General features: G+C 44.0%; 2 protein-coding genes across 8 annotated transcripts in view; one reads left to right on the top strand and one right to left on the bottom strand.

Moving 5' to 3' along the window:
• Window positions 1-22,311, top strand: part of LOC125686405 (uncharacterized) — a 354,680-nt gene that overhangs the window by 208,002 nt on the left and 124,367 nt on the right. The gene's annotated exons all lie outside the window — the stretch shown is intronic.
• Window positions 1-22,311, bottom strand: part of LOC125686395 (nipped-B-like protein) — a 254,045-nt gene that overhangs the window by 145,375 nt on the left and 86,359 nt on the right. For 4 of the 5 annotated variants that reach the window (XM_048930315.1, XM_048930314.1, XM_048930318.1 and 1 more), the window contains exons 5-6: window positions 3,882-3,984; window positions 351-502 (exon numbers count right to left, since the gene is read on the bottom strand). In XM_048930315.1, coding sequence (XP_048786272.1) covers window positions 351-502; window positions 3,882-3,984 — 255 coding nt within the window. Of the gene's footprint in view, window positions 1-350; window positions 503-3,881; window positions 3,985-5,557; window positions 5,647-22,311 lie in introns of those variants that run through there. The other variant, XM_048930317.1, reaches the window with a different exon arrangement.

Here is a 22,311-nt window from a genome sequence, read left to right on the forward strand (position 1 = left end):
GCAGCTTGGCAACTTTATCCACCACTTCCCTCTAAACCCATCCAAGGTAAGCAACAGTCATAGCTTTCAAGTAAGTGTTTTAGTCTATTGCTATATATAGAAAACTATGCAAAGTAGATGTACACAGGGGAACAATGTAACATGAAGGTATGTTTTACTTTTTAAATACAATAATACCCTAAATGGTTTGGTAAACAAAGCTAAATACACAAAAATAATGCTCAATCAATACAAACATTTGCATTAAACACATGACTCCTTTTAAAGAAAGGAAAGAAATCAAGATCCATGAAACACATGTGAAAGCAAAGCTGACACAAGACAGAATAAAACAAACATCATAGACTTACCTTGTTGCAACTGAGGATGCGGTGTGTAGCTTGGAGGATGTGAATATGGCACATATCCCGCAGGACTTTGAGGAGCATATGGACTAGGCACTGGACTGTTCTGTTGTGCCAGAAATCTGTTACCAGAGCTTGTCTGTGGTGGCACAAACCGGCTACAAATAAAAGTGTAATTTAAGAAGTTTTTCGAAGTTATAAAAGCAAACATAGACAAGGTCATTACTCCTTTTAAAATAATTTATATGTAACTTACAAAAGAGGCATCAAACTCCAATTTAATTAAAGCCTTCAAAAACATTATTTAAAGCTGTTGTCGGTTAGTTCTTGCTTAGTAAAAGCTTGAATGAAAATACTGGAATCATAGAATGACTTAGGTTGGTATGGACCTTAAAGATCATCTAGTTCCAACCCCCCTGCTGTGGACGGGGTTGCCACTCAACAGATCAGGCTGCCCGGAGTCCCATCCAGCCTGGCCTTGAATACCTCCAGGGATGGGGCATCCAACACATCTCTGGGTAAACTGTTCCAGTGCATGACTACTCTGAATAAATAATTTCTTCATAACGTTTAGCCTAGTTTGAAGCCATTCCCCCTTGTCTTATCTCTATCAGCTTGCGTAAACACAGTACCCCAGACCTCCCTGCCTACTGCCACCCCTCTATTGATGCAGTCCAGGATACTGTTGACCTTCTGGGCTGCAAGTGCAGACTGCTGGCTTATATCCATCTTTTCATCCACCAGAACCCCTAAGGCCTTCTCCTCAGGGTTGTTCTCAAGGAGCTCTTCTCCCAGTTTGTACACATATCTGGGATTCTCCCAACCCAAGTGCAGCACCTTGTACTAGGGCCTTGTTGAACCTCATTACATTCTCATGGGACCAGTTCTCAAACCTGCCCAGATACCTCTGGATGGTGTCACAGAAACATACAATCACTCAGGTTGAAAAAGACCTTAAAGATCATCAAGTCCAACTGTGACCTAACCATACTACCTTAACTAACAGTTCTCTGCTAAATCTGCCCTTCTACTGTATTGACTGTATCACTCAGCTTGGTGTCATCAGCAAACTTGCTGAGTGCACACTCAATCTCACTGAGAATGTCACTGATTAAGATATTGAAGAGCACTACTCCCAAGATGGATCCCTAGGGGATGCTACTTGGCTCTATGTACCAATGGAGGCCAGTGACATTGAAAACCTTCTGGCTACAATTATCAAACCAATTCCTTATCCACTGAATTGTCAGCCTACTAATCCATATTTCTCCAACTTGGAGATAAGCATGTAGGACCATGTCAAAAGCCTTGCACAAGTGCAGGCACTCTATCATAGAAGGCCACCAGATTGATCAAGCACATTCTGCCCTTGGTAAAGCCATGCTGGCTGTCTCAGATCACCTTCTCATCTCACATGTGCCTTTGCATTTCTTCTAATAGGACACATTCCATGATCTTCCCAGGCACAGCAGTGAGAACAGTGAGGGTCACCAGCCTGTAGTTCCCTGGGTCATCATCTCTTCCTTTCTTGAATATGGGAGTGATGTTTCTCTTCTTCCAGTCACCAAGGATTTTGCCTGACAGCCATAACACCCCAAAAAACAACGGATAATGGCTTCACAATTACATCAGCCAGTTCCTTCAGAACCCTGGGATGACAGCTAAGGTTTAATTAACAAATGACAACAAGCTTAAAATTAACAAGGAACCATCTACTCTAAATAGAATTTTCCCCAGTGACATTACAGAGAACTTCATCTAATGTGACTATACTGCCAAGACAGAGAAACGCGAAGGGCAGTTTGGCAGGAAATGATAGGAAGTCCACTGCATATAACTCATTCTTTCACTGGCTTTACCTTGGACTTATCTTAAATAGGATAACATAAAAAAACAGACAAGCTTATTAAAAATAACACATGCATATTATAACTTACATTATTTCTTGTATTTTTTTTTAAATAAAAGAAATATGATGGCTGCTCCCAATGTGCTATGCATATATAGAACTTGTACCAAAAAAAATAAAAATTAAAGCTTCATATGAAGGTTACTCCAAGAAGATTCCTCTTATTCTGTTGATCCACAATGTCAGAGATGTATTTTGGTGGGATGGCAGTTGAGGTTGAACCTTCCCACCAATACTTTGTTCCATGCTGCTGCGAAACACGTGAAGAAAATGGCACCCATTCACATTCATTGACATTTCTTAAACATTTATGGAAATCAAATAGTGGATGTGAGCATAGTAAGGGGTAGCTGGTACATTTCAGCAGTGGCAACAGCGATGTGAAAGGCAAGTCAAGTTCCAGACAGCCGTGCACAGCTGTCACACCACAAAATGAAGAGTATCTCAATCAGCTCATCCACACAAATCAGCAGACTACAATTAGGGAAGTGCGTATGGAGCCCATTATTGGCTTCAATGCATTGGAAACAACGGTGGCAATGTTGGAGTATCAGAGTTTGCTCCAGATGGGTTCCATGAATGCTCACACAAGAACGGAAAGAACAGCATGTGCAAGTTTGTCAGGGCCTATTAAAACAATACAAGGCCGAAGGTGATAGTTTCCTGAATCACATCATTGCTAATAATGAGATGTGGAATTCCCATCGAAGAAAAAGTCCAAGACTCATCCCTCAGCAGGTAAAGTGATGTGCACTGTCTTTTGGGATAGGAAAGAGGTGATCATTCTGGACTCCCTGGAACCTGGACAAACCATCAACTCTGACCACTACACTGCAACGCTAATCTGAAGGCTCAAACTTCCAGAGTCAGCCCAGAGAAGACAACAATCTTTCTCTTGCAATACAGTAATGGCAGGCCCCACACCAATTCAAAAACCCAAGGCTGACAATGTGGTTCAGAATGGACTGTCCTACTACATCCACATTATAGTCCAGATTTGGCACCTTTTGACTTCTATTTGTCTGGGAAGATGACAGATGGACTGCATGGGCAATGTTTTTCCCAACAGCAACGCTGTCATAGCAGCTGTAAAAGTCAGTCACTTCTGCTGGTGCAGATTTCTGTGAGCGCAGCACGCAGACTCTTGTCAATCAATGGCATAAACACATAGCTAGTAGTGGTTAATGTGTTGAAAAGCAGTGTTTTGTAGCCGAGAATTTAATAACAGTGTTATTGTGATCTTTGTACCTGTTGTAGCTTCCATGGAAACAAATAGGAAGCAACCTACACACATGCTTTCACAACCCTCAGGTTCTAGATGCAACTCTTTGAAAATGGACACCATGATTATACATACATCCTATTTGACAACATTCAAATTTGAAAAAGCACAAAGATGTTGAATAGAAAGCTGCCAACCCAATTTCTGGGCTTATCCTCTTCTGAGTCATCTTTTGTCTAACTTCTATAGCAGTGCTCCATTCTTCATCAAGCATTCTCTCCCACTATCCTGTTACGCACACCAGAACACTTCCATTCAGATATTTAAAGGAAGAATAGACTCTCACTGTAGGAAGCATTTTAAGTTCATCAGCCATTCCCACCCCACCATGTAAACACCACATTACCTGGAAGGGCTATGGGAGATAGTGGTTTGTTGATAACTGGAAGATGCACTACTACCACGCATAGGATTCTGAGAAATATTAAACTGTGACGACATCAGCATCCCTATTAAAAAGAAGACAACAGCATTACTTAATAGACATTTCCTTTTTAATCAAATAAGGATCTCATTTCATAAATTATATACAAACAAATTAGTAACTCCATGGGTAAAAGATTCCAATATCTGTAGTTATTAGAAAACATTAAATAAAGAGTAATTCTATCTAACGTGTCCATTTTACACCATGGTATGGAAAATATTCCCTAAAGTAGTGTTAATTTGGTTATAAATTTCAACAGAATTTCCTCTTAAATTCTTTAAACTTCCCAAAACCTGCTACTAAACAGGAACATCTTGTAACAGGACATGTAGTCACACCTCAAACTAACATATACAGTACAATGCCAACAAATAAAACGTTTGGGAACTTCACAAGTCAGAAGAATGCAGAAAACTTATCTCCCACTTTTTGAGCAAGTAGAACTAACAACCATCTCATACACATTAGAGAAAAATACTGTCACTGCTCCCACGTCTAGGTGGTTCCTTTCTACCCAAAGTCTTCCTATTCAATTTTCAATACACTTACAAGGAATGTTGTCAAATAAAGTACTGAAATATTTTAAACTACAAAGTAGAGCCAGTGTCCATGTGTAGACTTACAAAGCCTGTAGATTTCCACAGTCAGGCTTTGGAAATACAGAAGTCATTCCATCTGACAAGTCCCAACAACCCCAGTGCTTGAAACTAATTAGCATCTTTATCAGGGATATTTCAGTTTTTATCATTCCCCACTACCACCTTCTCAATACAGGTGTAAATAGTTCCCTAACAACCACAACGCTTAAATTTGAAACAGTGCAGGTACACAAGAATTTACACAACTTATTGAAGAAGTTACTTTAATGACAAAAATCAAGCACCTTACAGCTAAACAGAATCAGAGTTCACATGTAAACTGAAGCTTGGAAAACCACAGATGACCTACAGGTACAAGCACGTCAGTTTTCCAACTACTCGATAAACTGAAGGTTTGATAAAACATTGGCTGTAAATCCACAACCCAGTATGCCAAGGAGTCACCAATCAGTCATCTCAATTACTGCAATACTTCTACCAGGAAAGCTTGTTTCAGAAATCCTCCCTGTCATTCTCTCTTTTCTTTCCTCTTCCTTCAGCAGAGAAGAGATGCAATAATACTCCAAGGATATAGTCATTTCTATTTTCTGAAAAGTGTAAAGTGCTGCATTCCAACCACATTAACACATTCAAGCAAGTTTAAACTAGGAATGAAAGTCCCTAGTCATGATAGCAAAAACATGCAAAGACCTCTATACCTCACTACAGAAATCATTTAATTGTTCCGAAAAACAGAAAGAGAACTTTCCAATTTCTGCAAAATATGTTTAAATGGACACTGGTTGCCTTGCCCATATTCAGGCAACAAGGAAACCCCCATTTGCAAGTACAAATTATAAAAACACATTTGCAAATATTCCCCAAGCATTTCCCATACAGTAACACAACACAATTGAAAACAACAAGATGGCAGAGTAACAAAGCCTTAGACTACAGCAAATAAGGATCTACTTAGATGCAAAAGCAGTAGGTACAAAAACAAAAGAAACTACTTACCTTCAAAAGACCAATAAAAGCTACAGATAAACAAATACGACGAGATGAAATATCCTCACTACCACTACCAACCCTTAAATGAAGTGGATCCTGACTCTACCCCTTCTGGTCACTCAGCTGCATTGTATGCACCTGAGCTCCCCTGGGCTGGCCCTGCTTTCCCACCAGATGCTCAATCACTCATTCAAGCCGACTTAACAGTTCCACTACAAGTGGTTTTCTGCAATAGAAAATTCTGAGTGCCCACTGATTCACATATTGCAGATGCTCTAAGCAGAACACAGGATACTCATCAACTAGTTAAATTTTTTTTTCTGAAACTACTAAAAAGGAGCTGAAAATTAGTCTGAGGCAATTAACACAAAAATATCCTGATCATTTTTTTTTACGTTGTCCCATTAGTAAGTAACAGATTTAAAGCTCTGATGTGTATTTCCATACCTTAAATATTTAAGAACTTCTTTGAAAAGCAATTTTAATTTTGAAAGTTGATAATTTTCAGTTTTAAGAAAACATCATTCCAGTAATAACATTCCTATAATAACTTTCCTTAAAGAAGTAAAGAAGTTCTTGCGCACATTTGTGTGGAACTTACTATGCTGCAGTTTCCGGCCATTTCCCCTTGTCCTGTCTCCACTCACCACTGAAAAGAGTCCGGCCTCGCCATTCTGCCCCCCACACCTTAGATATTTATAGACCTGGATCAGGTCCCCTCTCAGTCTTCTTTTCTCAAGGCTGAACAGACCCAGTTCACTCTGCCTTTGTTCATAGGAGAGATGCTCCAGTCCCTTCACCATCCTTGTGGCCCTCCACTGGACTCTTTCCAAGAGATCCCTGTCTTTTTTGTACTGGGGAGCCCAGAACTGGACGCAGTACTCCAGATGAGGCCTTACCAGGGCAGAGTAGAGGAGGAGGATCACCTCCCTCGACCTGCTGGCCACGCTCTTTTTAATGCATCCCAGGATGCCATTGGCCCTCTTGGCCACAAGGGCACACTGCTGGCTCATGGCCAACCTGTTGTCCACCAGGACACCCAGGTCCCTCTCTGCAGAGCTCCTCTCCAGATGGTCATCCTCCAACCTGTGCCGGTGCATGGAATTATTCCTCCCCAGATGCAAGACTCTACACTTGCTTTTGTTAAACCTCATCCGGTTTTTTTCTGCCCAGCTCTCCAGCCTGTCCAGGTCTCGCTGAATGGCAGCACGGCCTTCAGGCGTGTCAGCCAATCCTCCCAACTTCGTATCATCAGCAAACTTGCTGAGGGTGGCTACTATCCCCTCATCAAGGTCATTGATGAAGATGCTGAACAAGACCGGACCCAGCACCGACCCTTGAGGAACACCGCTGGTTACAGGCCTCCAACCGGACTCTGCACTGCCAACAATGACCCTCTGCACTCTGCCAGTCAGCCAGTTCTCAACCCACCTCACTGTCCACTCATCTATCCCACACTGCCTCAGCTTTGTTATAAGGATGCCGTGGGGGACAGTATCAACCGCCTTGCTGAAATCAAGGTAGACTACATCCACTGCTCTCCCCCCATCCACCCAGCCAGAGACAACATCATAGAAGGTTACCAGGTTGGTCGCCTTATAGGTACAAAGACTGCTCTTCTCTGTCCAGCCACCTGGAATACCTATGAGCCTTGAGTTAAAGAGAAGTTAGATATCCCACTCGTAAAAGTGTGATAATGCCTTTACAAATCACAAACCCTTGACAAGGTGTTATGGTTTTATGATTTTTGGTTTTTGGTTATCGGTATTCCACATCATAACATCATGTAGTGCACTGGGTGTTAAAGAGTTAATGCTCTAGTTCTAGGCCCCTGTCTGGAAGAGAACTACTATATATCCTGGAAGACTTTGCATTCAGGGAAGAGATACAACCCCTGGAAAGGTCACCTGATGTCCCTTTTTCCTTCGGCTCTCCTCCCTGCTGCTTGTCCCAACCACACGCATCACTGCAGCACTAGTGTAAGGCCTTCACCTTTCAGACACTCTTTCTCTCATTATATTTGATTTATTAGCTTCAATTCTAATTATATTGTATTATAGTGTGTTATCTTGCATTCTGATACTATATTTAGAAAATTAGTTTGTTTCTCCTGAGACTGTTGCCGCTTTTTTAAAATAAATTGGGTTCCTGTTTCCCTTTTCTGGAGTTGTGGATCTGCAGATCCCTCAACCCCGCTAGTCACAGAACTGGGCCAAACCAGCCCGTAAACTGTTGACACAAGGATAAATATCAATAGGATCATTATGTTGGAAGATGTCATGGTTCTATGTTTTTTTTTGTTTTGGGGTTTCAGTATTCCACATCAAAACATCATGTAGTGTACAGGCTATTAAAGTGTTAATGCCCCAATTCCAGGTGCCTATCCCTGTACATTACAGCAGTCACGGGATCTGGCCCTTCCGGGTGGGGGGGCGCACTCTTGCTGCCTGGCAGTGGGTGCTGGAGGGTGCTTTCCTAGCCGTTCCAAGCTTTTCAGGTTTGACTTGGTCCCAGGAACTCTCTCTCTCATCTTGTCTGATTTATTAATCTCAATTTCAATTAAATTGTATTATTTTTTGTTATCTTCTATTCCGGTATTATAGTAAAATAAGTTTTCCTCCATAGATTGTTGCTGCTGCTCTTTTCCTCCCTTCCTTCCTTCCCATTTTTGTGGGACTGCGGTGGGGGGGAGGGCAGAGGCCTGTTGCCCCTGTAACAGACGTAGATTGATCTAGTCAACTCTGTGACAGATTTTGGTGCGTTGGCCGGGAAATAGCTACTTTTTAGCTTTTAGAACGAATCGCTTTTTCTCTCTGCTCTTAGAGAGCTTCGTTAAGGAGCATTATCAGTAGTTCAGGTTTCTGTGCTGGAAAACCTGACCTTGCAAGATTAGGTGTACTGCCAGTGTTCTGGGATATTTGTAAACTATGAGCACTACTTAGTCTGGGTAGTGCCTTTTTTCTGGTTTTTTTTCCCTCCTCTTTTTAGCTTCATTTCATTAACCCCTTTTTAGCAGGCACCAGAGATGAACCCACTCGTTGTTGTGGGGGTGCTGGGTAAAGGATTAAAAGTAACGGTGTTACTCACAACCTACTGGCCAATAATCCATCTCCTAACTACTTGTTGTGGAATTGCATTCATATAAAACTACTTAATGGCACTGATGGAGACACCTATATAATACCATTCTGTAGAGAGAGTGTTTCCGAGCTGAGGTTCAAGCCAAAGGGGAAAATCTCCAAGTCAAATCTAATCAATTACAGGAGACACCAGTAACAATACCAGTTGCTCCTGTGGAGGGCAAGAAATGGAAACGAGTGTCTTCGCGTCTTGAACAAAAAAGAGAAGAAGAGGAGGAGGAGGAGGAAGATCCAGGCGAGGGGCCCTCCACAGAACCACCACCATCGCGAAAGGCAAAAGGGAAAACTAAGAGACATGCAGAAGAGAGTGATGAAGAGGAAGCCTCTATTACTACTCGCCGGCCTCTAAAGATGACTGAAATCCAAGGTTCAAGAAAGGAGTTTACACGGCGCCCGAATGAAACTCTTGTTTCCTGGTTGGTTTGCTGTTGGGACAGTGGGGCCTATAGCTTGTCTCTAGATGGTAATGAAGCTCGCCAACTAGGTGCCATTGCCAGAGATCCAGCTATCGATACAGGAATTAGTTGATGTTCGGATGACGCTACCACCCTCTGGGAACGAGTGTTAATAGCCGTGAAGGAAAAGTATCCCTTCAAAAACGGTTTGAAGACTGAGATGAAAAAATGGGATACAGTTGAAAAGGGAATCCAGTATTTGAGGGAAATAGGCATGGTGGAAATGTTGGATGAAGGGCTTAGGGGAAACCTCATTGCACTTTACAACTTCCTGAAGGGAGGTTGTGGTGCAAAAGGGTCTGACCTCTTCTCCCAGGCTAATAGTAGGACCCGAAGAAACGGCCAGTAGTTATACCAGAGGAGGTTTAGGTTGGACATTAGGAGAAACTTTTTCTCTCAGAGGGTGGTCAGGCATTGCAATGGCCTGCCCAGGGAGGTGGTGGAGTCCCCGTCCCAGGCAGTGTTCAAGAGGCGCCTGGATGAGGAGCTACGAGGTATGGTTTAGTAGCTTGTGGTACTAATAGGAATGGGACGGTGGTTGGACTAGATGATCTTGCAGGTCGTTTCCAACCTTGTGATACTGTGATTATGTGACCCTAACATTGTTCCTAACCACCCATGCCAAGTCCACAACCCTGAAAAAGTGAGGACAACACCTGAGGTATGGCAGAAACTCGTGACAACAGCACCGGACAAATATGCCGCTACACTAATGTCAGCGTGTCACAGATACAAGGAACAACAGAGAACGCCCTTAGTTTATGAATTAATTCTTACGCTCCAAAACTATGAACAATTGCTATCCCCAACTCATGCTGCAGTTGCCGCTATCTCCCAAATGACAAACCAACTGAATGAAGTGCGAGAGAAAGTGTCTCAACTGATTAATCATGACAAACCTGTAGCAGTATCAGAGACGCTTGATGAAGACCAGGATAATCAAAAGAGTCTAATGAAGGAGATGTAGGAGATGAAGGAGATGATAAGATTTATGCGAGCCCACCTAACTAAAGACAATGAACCCTCCTTCTTACGTGCACCATCAAAAATCTCAGCTGCTAAAGGCAAACGCTCTCCGGCTCAAGTAAGGGATAATACACCGGAAATTGTCATATGCTATTACCTACGCGACCATGGAGAAGACATGAGGAAGTGGCACCGTGAACCTACTCCTGTACTACAAGCACGGGTGAGAGAATTACAAGGCAGATCAACCACCAGTGCAGTTGCTCCAGTTACCACAGGTAATGAACAAAGGGGCCCTGCCCTCAGTCAGGGGGGGGAAAGGGATAATAGAGTATATTGGACTGTGTGGATTCGATGGCCTGGCACATCAGAACCACTGAAATATAAGGCACTGGTGGACACTGGTGCACAGTGCACTCTGATGCCCTCGAGTCATGAAGGGACAGAATCAATCCATATTTCTGGAGTGACCAGGGGCTCTCAAGAATTGACTGTGTTGGAGGCTGAGATAAGCCTCACTGGTAAGGACTGGCAGAAACATCCTATTGTGACGGGCCCAGGGGCTCCATGTATACTTAGTATTGATTATCTCAAAAGGGGGCATTTCAGGGATCCTAAGGGGTATCGATGGGCCTTTGGAATAGAGGTCATCATGGACTGGCCTGAAGGTAAGAAGTTAGGAACACCACCAGCAGAAGAAGTATCGTGTGCAAAAGAGGCCCCACAATACAATGAACTACCAGAGAATGAAAAGAAATATGCCCTGTTCACAGATGGATCATGTCGTATTGTGGGAAAGCATCGCAGATGGAAAGCTGCTGTGTGGAGCCCCACACGACAAGTTGCAGAGGCCACTGAAGGGAAAGGAGAATCAAGCCAATTTGCAGAGGTAAAGGCTGTCCAACTGGCCTTAGATGTTGCTGAACGGGAGAGGTGGCCAATGCTCTATCTTTACACTGACTCATGGATGGTAGCAAATGCCTTATGGGGGTGGTTACAGAAGTGGGAGCAAAATACCTGGCAAAGAAGGGGTAAACCTATTTGGGCTGCTGAACTGTGGAAAGACATTGCTGCCCGAACAAAGAATATGGTTGTAAAGGTGCGCCATGTAGATGCTCATGTGCCCAAGAGTCGGCTACTGAAGAACAGCAAAATAACCATCAGGTAGATCGAGCTGCCAGAATTGAGGTAGCTCAAATAGACCTGGACTGGTCTACTAGTTGATCTAGTCAACTCTGTGACACCACTACACACACGCAAGAGGGGAGGGTCTGCATGCTAATGAACTCTTGGGGATGTAATGAATATGGATCCAAACTGTGGGAAAACTATTGATTATGTATTAGTTTAACCTATATCAGTAGCACAATTTTTCCTGATGGTGTGCCAGTTAGGAGGAACGATCCCCCTTGCACCTGGTGTCTGCACAGCACTGTTTAAAACATACCTGCTTTTATAACTACTTTGTGGTTACAGAGTTTGATTCCGCACGTCAATTTGGTAACCCAGATGGGACAACCTCTGCTCAGCTGCAGGACCGGCTGAGAAGCAGGATGCCTTAGGCGCACCCCGAGATTTCTCAGAAGGTCTCCCCTTCCTCATACGATCACTGTGGGAGAAGATAACGACCATCCATTGGCGGACCAGGTATGTGTATGGAATGAGGGGAACCCATAAGCCATATGGAGACGTCCTACGCTGGGTGTAGCCATTGTTGCTGCCCCTGGGAAGTGAGCTCACAGATTGGGTTGGTTGGAGTAGGAAAACTCAATGGGGAGTTCCTACAAAGGGGACCTCTAAGTCATACGCAGGGATTGGTAACATCAGATATTTTGTTAAATGACTACTTGGATTCTCGTGGCCATAACATTGGCAATCATTGGTTGTACTATTATCACCATCTGTTGTAAGTGTTCGGTACCGTGTATTTGAGTAATTGCTATCAAAACACTCAAAAGGAGTCCGGGGCTCTGATTTGGTAAAGTGTAAAGCCGGCATTGTGTGTGATTGTGAACAAATGTGTTTAGTACTTGTGACATTGCACAGCTGCAGTGTGAGTGGGGAGTATAACAATGATCGTTGTCTGTCTGTCTTTATGTTTTTGTATGAATTTATGAAATGGGACGACGAATCCAGAGAGATGCATGCTCCATTTAGGGAATGAATGTCTACTCATTTATGTAACATTGTGTCCTGCTTGCAAGGAGGTGTGTGAGGGAGGTGGGTCAATCAGTGCTGGTTCTGTGGCGAGGTGTTTATAACCAAACAATACGGATTGTTAGGGGAAAATGATAAGGTATGAAGGGTGTTTATGGAAACTGAAGAACTGTATGGTTTGATTTGTGGATTTTGAAGGGAGTGGGATAAACTGTTTTGATGGTATAAGAAAGTGTAATTGTTAATGGCATACAGAAGTAGAATTAAGGGTATGTGGAAGTGTAATTGAGGCTACGAACAGTGGAATAATGTACAAAGGAAAAATGATTAAAGAGAAAGTGAGTTTATCTGTGCTGGCATGAGAGCAACCCCCCCTCCACCATTCCCCTGCAAGCAGAACTTGGTGTGAGAGAGGGAGTTGGGTCTGGAGACTGCTGCTGTAAACATTACTTGCAAAGGGGGAGGTGGAGAGGATAGGGCACTGAAAGTGAGAATAGCCTCTGCAGAGATCTAAGAAACCCAAAATCCCAGTGTTAGCACTGGAAGCCTCTGGAGAGAAGGAGGTGAAACTGAAATAACTGAAATATGATGTTATTAGTTTATGTAATGATGAGAGTTTGGGAAGGACACAGGGCTGAGGAAGGCAAAGATGAGCAGGGTGTGACAGGGATATCTGGAGTGAAGAGAGGTGAGCGATATGAAGGAGAAACAAACAAAAACTGATTGAGAAACAGAGACAGTAACAAATTGGGAATAACAGCAGCTGTTACTGCTGTGGCACTAGAGTAGGGTCTTAGGACTGAAGGACCCAGAAATTCACTCAGAGAGAGGTGTATGTGGGAGGGGGGGGGGGGGGGAGGGCTAGATGAGCCCAGGGAGGGCTCCGCCCCGCTGAAATGAAAGCAGTGTGCAAACTGCAGAGAAAGAGGGAACCGTCTCTGGTTGCAAAGCCGAAGGATGGGAACCTGGGAAGTTCACTCTAGCAGATCCACTGGTTAAATTGCAGCTAGGAGAGCAGGATAAAGAGGTTTATCTTTTGGTGGATATGGGTGCCTCTTACCACCTGTAGATGATTTTGTAACAGGAGTAGGAGCTAATGCCCAAGAAGAAAAGGCTTACTTTTTTGGGATAAATTAAATGCAGGCTGAGAAAACAAGTAGGAATACATAAATTCTTGTACATGCCAGGTTATTCTGGCAAGAAATCAAAACTGGAGCTAAGGATCAAACAATATTAACTGATTGAGAATTGTAAGTCTTTAACACAAACTGGTAAAAACAAGGTTGTAGCCCTAGAAGTTACAGAAATCTTGAATAAGATACGATTAGGAGTTATGGGTATCAGGGATACCTAGCAGAGCCAAAAATTCAGCCCTAAATAGAAGTTCAGTTAAAAGCAAGAGTTAGCCCAGTCAGGGTAAAGCGGTGCCCTTTGAGGATATGTGACTGTAGAAGGATAAAAGAAATAATAGATAATTTTTGGAGTTTGGATTACTAATTGAATATGAATCCAAATACAGTACTCCAAACCTGGCGACGAAAAAATTGGAAAGTAAGTGCTTTAGTCAGGTACAAGGTTTGAGGGCAAGTAATAGAATAGTTGAACGCATACACTCAGCTGTGGCAAATCCATACACTTTATTAACCAAGTTAAGGAATGAGTAAGTGGAGTTTACCTTCTGGATTTGAAGGATGCCTTTTCTGCCCAGTTTGGCCAAAGGAAGCCTAAGGTTATTTGCCTTTGAATAGGAAAACCCCAATATGGGGAGAAGAGACTCAGTTAATCTGAACAGTATTACCCAGGGTTGTGAGAACAGCTCAATGGTTTTTGAGAACTGGTCAACTCGTGAACCTGAGACTTGGGTTCCTCCATCCCAGGGTGGAACCTTACTGCAGTACATGGATGCTACGGAAACAAAAGAGGACTGTGAGTTTGCTGAATTTCTTGGTTTAAATGATTAACAGTTTTAATATCTCATACAGTGTCTACTGTGTTGGTGGTAAAAGGGGGGCATTGGCTCTCACCTCAAAAGTTCCTGAAATCCCAGGCCATCCTGGTAGAACAGGATGATGTAGAAATAATTGTAATATTGTCAACCCGGTATCTTTCCTTAGCAGAAATCCTGGAGAACCAGTATTTCATGACTGCTTTGAAACAACTGAAGCTGCATATTCCAGCTGGTTGGACCCAAAGGATGAACCCTTAGAAGATGCAGAAGACAGCTGGCTTACCAACAGTAGCAGTTTTGTGAGACAAGGAAACTGTAAGGCAGGATATGCAGTAGCTGCTACTGACAAGGTAATCAAAGCACAACCATTACCTGAGGGGACTTTCCCTCAAAAGGCTGAAATAGCTGCCTGGACAAGAGCCTTAATTATGTGAACAGATGCTAATTATGCAATTGGGATGCTACACACTCGTAGTACCATCTGAAAAGAGCAAGGATTGCACACACAAAGAAAAGAGCATTATGTAAATCTACCAAAGAGTGTGCTATTATACATTGTAAAGGACACCAGAAAGGTAACACTGTACAGGAAACAGGAAATCAGATGATGGGTCAGGTGGCAGGACAGGTAGTTGAAGACTTTAATTCCAGACGGTAAACTTAAAATCTCTAAACCTGAATCAGAACCTGTAAAATATTCTAGAGAAGATAGCAATCTAATTAATGATTTAGAAGGGAGGGCAACAATGGCAAATTGATTTCTCATAACTCCCAAGAAAAGGGGGGTATCGCTGTATGTTGGTACTGATACCTTTTTACAGTGGCCAGAGGCATTTCATTGTAGAACTACTAAGGCACTTGGAGTAACTAAAGTATTATTACAGGAGGTTATTCCAAGATGCTGAGGAATTACTTGGTCTGTCAAGGAAAATACACCGTCGAAAGTTAAACTCAAGAAAAGATGAGTCAGTTACTAATTTGCTTTATCTCAGTGTACACAGGGTGGTGTCTGTGGCAAACTGATGTTGTGTGCTGTTACATTTTGTATTTTGGTTGCAAGAGTACTATATTTTGTGTTATATTTATTTACTTGTTATGGTTAAATGTATGATTGTCACTCTTCTCCATTCTGTTTGGATCAACCTTACATTTCTATTCTTAACAGTAGCCGCTATTAAGGAAAGTAATAACACTCTCATTAGTGGGGCATGAATATCATAATGGAAGTAATGTAATAAGCAGGTGTTGTTTGGGTAAAGGTTTCTGGTGGCTGTGCAGAGATGGAAGAGCTCAAACTCCCACCAGGCATAGTGAGAACTATTTGGAGCCAGTATCAAAATCCAAGCAGGGTTAAAAGGGTAAATAACCCATTGGTAAGGTATAATAAAGGATACCACAGCTTCGTGAGAGCCCTTATTGCGGTCTTAGGAGTAGCTCAGCTGGAAAAGGCTATAGTGAATGTCTCTGCAACTCTAGAAATACTAGAAAATGCCACAACAAACGCATTACGAGCAATCCAAGAGGAGGTATCCTCTTTGTCCAAAGCAGTACTCCAAAACAGGATGGCATTACATCTATTAACAGCTAAAGATGGAGGGGTATGCACAACAATAAATCAGAGTTGCTGTGCTTACATAAATAAGGATCTGAGAATTGAAACAGACTTAAGGAAAATATGGGAGCAAACAGAAGTCCTGCATAGGACAAGTATCAATAACACTGACTGGGAAACAGATCTGTGGGGCTCACTTACTAGCTGGTTACTGTATCTAGGATGGTTAAGGTGGCTTTTCTTGGCATGCATCGTACTGGTACTATTGGTGGGCCTTACCTGTGGGTAATGAGGTGTTCTATGTGCCTGTGTCAGAATACTAGAAGGGAGTACGAGGTACGGAAGAGACATGAGTTAAGGCAAAAGGTTGAAAGTGGGGCTTATTTCACACGCTAAGAAGGAGTAATCTAGCAGGTGGAAATCCTACTAGATTAAAGAAAAGGGGGGAACTGAAAGGTGAGAAGGGTCCCATAAGTGAAAGTAAAAAGGCAAGAAGGCTTCACAGTGACTGAGAATAAGGGGGGTGAAGGGGGATAGTTAAAGTTTATAGAAGTAAGAATGTAGAGCTTGTTAGAAAATAAGGGAAGGCAGACACTGTGCCTAGGATAGCGAGGGGGATGAAGGCCATACCGATAAGGTCTGAGAACAACCCAGAGACACCTGGCAGGGAGGTGATTAGATGTCCACAGGGCAAAAAGAAATACATTTGGAGGGATGCCCCCCCCAAAAGGTCAGAAGTTAACAGCAAGAAAGGTCAGAAGCCTTTGCAAGGAAAACAACAAATCTTCATCCCACGACCCACTACACGCACACAAGAGGGGAGGGTCTGCACACTAATGAACTCTCGGGGGTGTAATGAATATGGATCTGAATTCCAGGAAAACTATTGATTATGTATTAGTTTAACCTATATCTGTAACACAATTATTCCTGACCATGTGCCAGTTAGGAGGAACGTTCCCCCTTGCACCCGGTATCTGTGCAGCACTGATTTAAACATACCTTCTTTTATAACTACTTTATGGTTATAGCATTTGATTCCGCATGTCACCCCCACCCTTCTCCATCCCTTCGTACTCCACCCTCTTTACCCATCAAGTTCAGTATGAACCCTTGAACTACCTGCTCAATCCCAGTCACCCTCATTTTTTCCCCTTCCCCCTTTGTACCTAGTTTAACCATCTTTCAATGAGTTTCGCCAGTTCCTCGGCTAAGATCCTCTTATCACTCATAGACAGGCTACTTCCATCTGTTGTCATCATGCCAGGAGCTGATAAAATTGCCCCATGGTATATATTAAAAAAAAAAAAAAAAAAAAAAAAAAAAAACCCACACCAAAATTCCCGCATTTGCACCAACCTCTAAGCCATTTTTTTAAGGGTTTTTTTTTTTTGATCCTCTCAGTATCCTTCCCTGCCTCTGAAAGTACAGAAGAAAAAAACACCTGCACACCTACTCCATCAACTACCTGCTCCAGACCCCTAAAGTCTTTTTGATAGTCCTCAAGCTTTTCTCAGCAACTTCATCACTACTAGCCTCAACTATCAATAAGGGATAATAATCAAAAGGATGAATCAGACCAGGAAGTTTCCTAGAAACATCCCTGACCCATGCCCCAGGGAGACAGCACACCTCCCTATGGGTAGGGTCGGGCCAACATATAGGGCCCTCTGTTTCCCTCAGAAAGAAGTCACCTATGATAATCACCCTTCTTTCCTTCACTGAGGAAGCAGTCTTGAAATGTGAAATCAACTGCTTCACCTGAGGTAACCTCACAAGTAGGTCTCCCACTGCACCCTCACTCACCTCTCTTTTGAGTTCCAGGGCCTCAAACCTATCTCACACAGGCACTTGGAGAACCGAGAATGGTTTGGATGGGGTGTATGGGAACTGCTGAGTCACGGCCTGAACCTCTGATTGATCACCTGAGGCAAGCCATGAGTCATCCAGAGGAGCACAGGTGAAGGCAATTCACCTGTGCTGCCAGAAGGGGGGCAGCCTGGCTCCACCCCTCCTAGATCTATTTAAGAGCTGGCTAACAGTGGGGAAACATCTTGTCTGGAGATCCCTTCTTCTGGTGCTTTTTATAGGTGAGCCTAGCATACTGATAAGTTTTCCTTTTATTTTCCTTATTGTCTTAGTCTACTTTGCCTAACTCTCTCGTTCTTTTGTGGTTATAGCATCTTAATATCCATTGATTATATACGTGGCGAGCCAAATACACCAGATATACTAAAATTTACATCATGTCTTTTCTTTGGAATTTCTATAAATGGATCAAGGGGGAAAACAAATAATGCTCTAAAAAAATGATTCCAGGGCAGATTCCAGGATCCTGGGGTGTATTTATGTCACGGAGTTCACACTTTAATGCCCCATACATTACATGATGTTTTGATGTGGAATACTGAAATCCAAAAACAAACAAACAAACAAAAAAAAAAACATAGAACCATGAAAATTTAAAAGAGCATAGCCAACGGGTCGAGGGAGGTGATCCTCCTCCTCTACTCTGCCCTGGTAAGGCCTCATCTGGAGTACTGCGTCCAGTTCTGGGCTCCCCAGTACAAAAAAGACAGGGATCTCTTGGAAAGAGTCCAGCAGAGGGCCACAAAGATGTTGAAGGGCCTGGAGCATCTCTCAAGAAGAAAGCCTGAGTGAACTGGGTCTGTTCAGCCTTGAGAAAAGAAGACTGAGAGGGGACCTGATCCAGATCTATAAGTATCTAAAGTGTGGGGGGCAGAATGGCGAGGCCGGACTCTTTTCAGTGGTGAGTGGAGACAGGACAAGGGGAAACGGCTGGAAACTGCAGCATAGGAAGTTCCGCACAAACATGCGCAAGAACTTCTTTACAGTGAGGGTGACAGAGCACTGGAACAGGCTGCCCAGGGAGGTGGTGGAGTCTCCTTCTCTGGAGATGTTCAAGACCTGCCTGGATGCCTACCTGTGCTACCTGGTGTAGGGAACCTGCTTTGGCAGGGGGGTTGGACTCGATGATCTCTGGAGGTCCCTTCCAACCCCTACGATTCTGTGATTCTGTGATTTGAGGCATCCCCCTATTATGAGTTAGCTGTTATCATTGAAAAATGGGATCCTTTACGTGTTATGGGTAATATCTCCCCATATCGCATGGTGGACTACTTTCAAGGGCTTAGCAAGGAAGTGCTCATCACTGAAGAAAGACCACTGGCTGCCTCCATGGTGGCATGGCCACTATCAAGGGCCTTAAATCATGTGGGTATAAGAAATAATACTTGAGAAAATGAAAATCAGCTTCTGAAAGATCGCACTGAAAAACTGCAGTATGAACTTTGATTTTAACAGGGAAGAAGCCAATTCTACGTATTCCCGTAGGCCAAGTTTGCAACATTTCAATAAACGATGACTGGACTCCTGAATCAACGGACTTGGCTGATCAGGAAACTAACCAATCCAAATTAGATCTTGAATATCCAATTCTGACTGATTCACTAGAAGTCCGTCCTCTCATAACCCAGAAAACAGAAAAAGTGCAGGACAGACTGGCATGGTTGCCGCCTGATCAGTGGCCCTCTGCCCAGACTCATTTACATGTAACGGCCTGGCCATACATGGCAACAGAATTAATGGATTTAGTACAGTGATTTTGGCAGAAGCCTAGAGAAAGTGTGCAGGCTTGGTTATTAAGACTGTGGGATTCTGGGGCAGAAAGTGTCTTGGTGAATGGCCCAGGAATAGCCAAGTTGCCCACCATGACTGTCCATCCTGCTCTCAGGCGGAGGTTATATGTGGGTCATCAATATCGTGATGAAAACCATTCTATAATAGAATGGTTAATGGCAGCCTGCCGTATGATATGGCTGAATAAATGAGACATAGCTTTACATACAGGCATGTGGTCCTCCATGGAGGACTTACAAAACTATATCCACGAACTGGGTGTAAGAGAGGCTATCTATGAAGACACATTTGATGGCCCTGAAGTGATTAAATTTTCAGCAGGGATGAGAGATTTAATTTCACAGCAAGCTCCCTCCCATCTCTATGGTACCCTAGTCTCTATATTAAATCTCTTTGTGGCCTCAAAAGCCGTTGTCCAGCAGGCTGCCTAGTTAGTTGCTGACTTGGGCGAAACAGAACGCCTGCGGAGTAGACACAATATTCGGATAATGGACACATTGAGTAGGGAGATAAACACCTGTCATTGTGTCCTAGATCTAGCAAATAATTTCTTCACTATCCCAATTGCTGAGGAATCACAAAATCAGTTTGCGTTTACGTGGGGAAGCAGGCAGTGGACCTTTCAGGTCCTGCTTCAGGGGTACGTACATTCACCAACGTATTGTCACAATCTAGTGGCGCGTGATGTGGCTGATTGGAGAAAACCTGATGACGTTAACCTATATCATTATATTGATGATCTCTTGCTGACATCCGACTCACTGGAGGCAGTAGGACAGGTGGCAGACCTGTTGCCTATTTACAACAGAGGGGATGGGCTATAAATCCCCAAAATGTGCAAGGTCCAGGCCTGTCCGTAAAATTCCTGGGGGTGGTTTGGTCAGGAAAGACCAAGGTGCTACCCAGTGCTGTCATAGATAAGGTTCAGGCAGTCCCAGTCCCTACAGCAGTGAAGCAGCTGCAAGAGTTTCTAGGTACATTGGGTTATTGGCGTTCCTTTATTCCTCACCTAGCACAGCTGCTAAGGCCACTGTACAGACTCACAAAAAAGGGGCAGCTATGGGACTGGGGGAAAACTGAACAGGATGCTTTACTACAAGCAAAACTGGCAGTTAAACAAGCCCAGGCGTTGGGTTTATTTGATCCTACCCTCCCAGCCGAGTTGGACGTTCATGTTACTCAAGACGGCTTCGGTTGGGGCCTGTGGCAATGCCAGAGCTCTGTTCGGACCCCCATTGGTTTCTGGTCTCAGGTTTGGCACGGAGCAGTAGAAAGATACAGTATGATTGATAAACAGTTATTGGCTGCCTATTTGGCATTACAGGCAGTAGAGCCAATAACTCAAACGGCTGCAGTTACAGTCAAGACCACTCTGCTGATTCAGGGGTTGGGTGAAAGATCTGACCCACCTTCCTAAGACAGGGGTGGCCCAAGCACAAACAGTGGCACGATGGGTCGCCTACCTCAGCCAAAGGAGTAGTCTGTCTTCACCCTTTTTTTCACCCTTGAAAGAGGAACTCCAGAAGATGCTAGGCCCAGTGACGTATCACAGTGATGCACCAAAAGAAACACTGGTCGCTCTACCACGGAAGAGTCCCGTTCAGGAGGGAAAATGTCCTGTCCCTGAAGATGCCTGGTACACAGATGGGTCCAGCAAGGGCAACCCGAGCAAGTGGAGAGCAATAGCATACCATCCTTCCACCGAGACAATCTGGTTCGACGAGGGGGATGGTCAGAGCAGCCAATGGGCAGAACTGCGAGCCGTGTGGATGGTTATAACCAAGGAACCCGGTGATGGTATCCTGAACATCTGCACAGATAGTTGGGCTGTGTACCGGGGGCTCACTCTTTGGATTGCACAGTGGGCCACCCAGGAATGGACTATCCACGCCCGACCGATCTGGGGCAAAGACATGTGGTTAGATATATGGAATACGGTCAAACACAGGACTGTATGTGTCTACCATGTTTCTGGTCATCAGCCCCTACAGTCACCGGGAAACGATGAAGCTGACACTCTGGCCCGAGTTTGATGGATTGAGAATTCACCGTCTGAGAACATTGCCCACTGGTTGCATCAGAAGCTACGGCATGCTCGATAAAAGACAATGTGGGCAGCTGCTAAAGCATGGGGACTGCCCGTACAACTATCTGATATCGTCCAGGCATGCCAGGATTGCGACGCTTGCTCCAAGATGAGACCGAGATCGCTTCTCAAAACAACAGCCCATCTTGCTAGGGGACACAATCCTCTCCAGCGATGGCAGGTCGTTTACATCGGGCCCCTTCCTCGCTCCGAAGGGGCAAGATACGCCCTGACCTCTGTCGACACTGCAAGTGGGCTACTGCAGGCCTATCCAGTACCGAAAGCAAACCAGGCATATACCATCAAGGCACTCACTAAACTGATGTCTGACTATGGGACTCCTCAAGTCATCGAGAGCAACCAAGGGACTCATTTTACTGGTGCAACGATACAGCGCTGGGCAGAAGTAAATAACATCGAATGGCAATTCCACCTGCCATATAATCCAACAGGGGCAGGCCTCATTATAATGGTATTCTTAAGGCTGCCCTGAAGACAGACTCCCAGTCCCTGCAGGGGTGGACGAAAAGACTGTATGAAACCTTGCGGGACCTGAATGAAAGACCTCGAGATGGCAGACCCAGCACCCTGAGAATGTTGCAGACGACATGGGCCACCCCGCTTAGGATCCAAATTACGGGCACTGATCATCAGGTAAGACCCTAGTTTGGTAACGAAAATGATCTTCTGCTCCCTGCCCCTGAGAATTTAGAGCCGGGTACCCATAAAATAAAATGGCCCTGGGAGGTGCCGCTAGGACCCAAGTGGTGTGGCCTACTTGCACCTTGGGGGACAC

Source organism: Lagopus muta, chromosome W, assembly GCF_023343835.1.
Source record: "Lagopus muta isolate bLagMut1 chromosome W, bLagMut1 primary, whole genome shotgun sequence".
NCBI lineage: Eukaryota > Metazoa > Chordata > Aves > Galliformes > Phasianidae > Lagopus > Lagopus muta.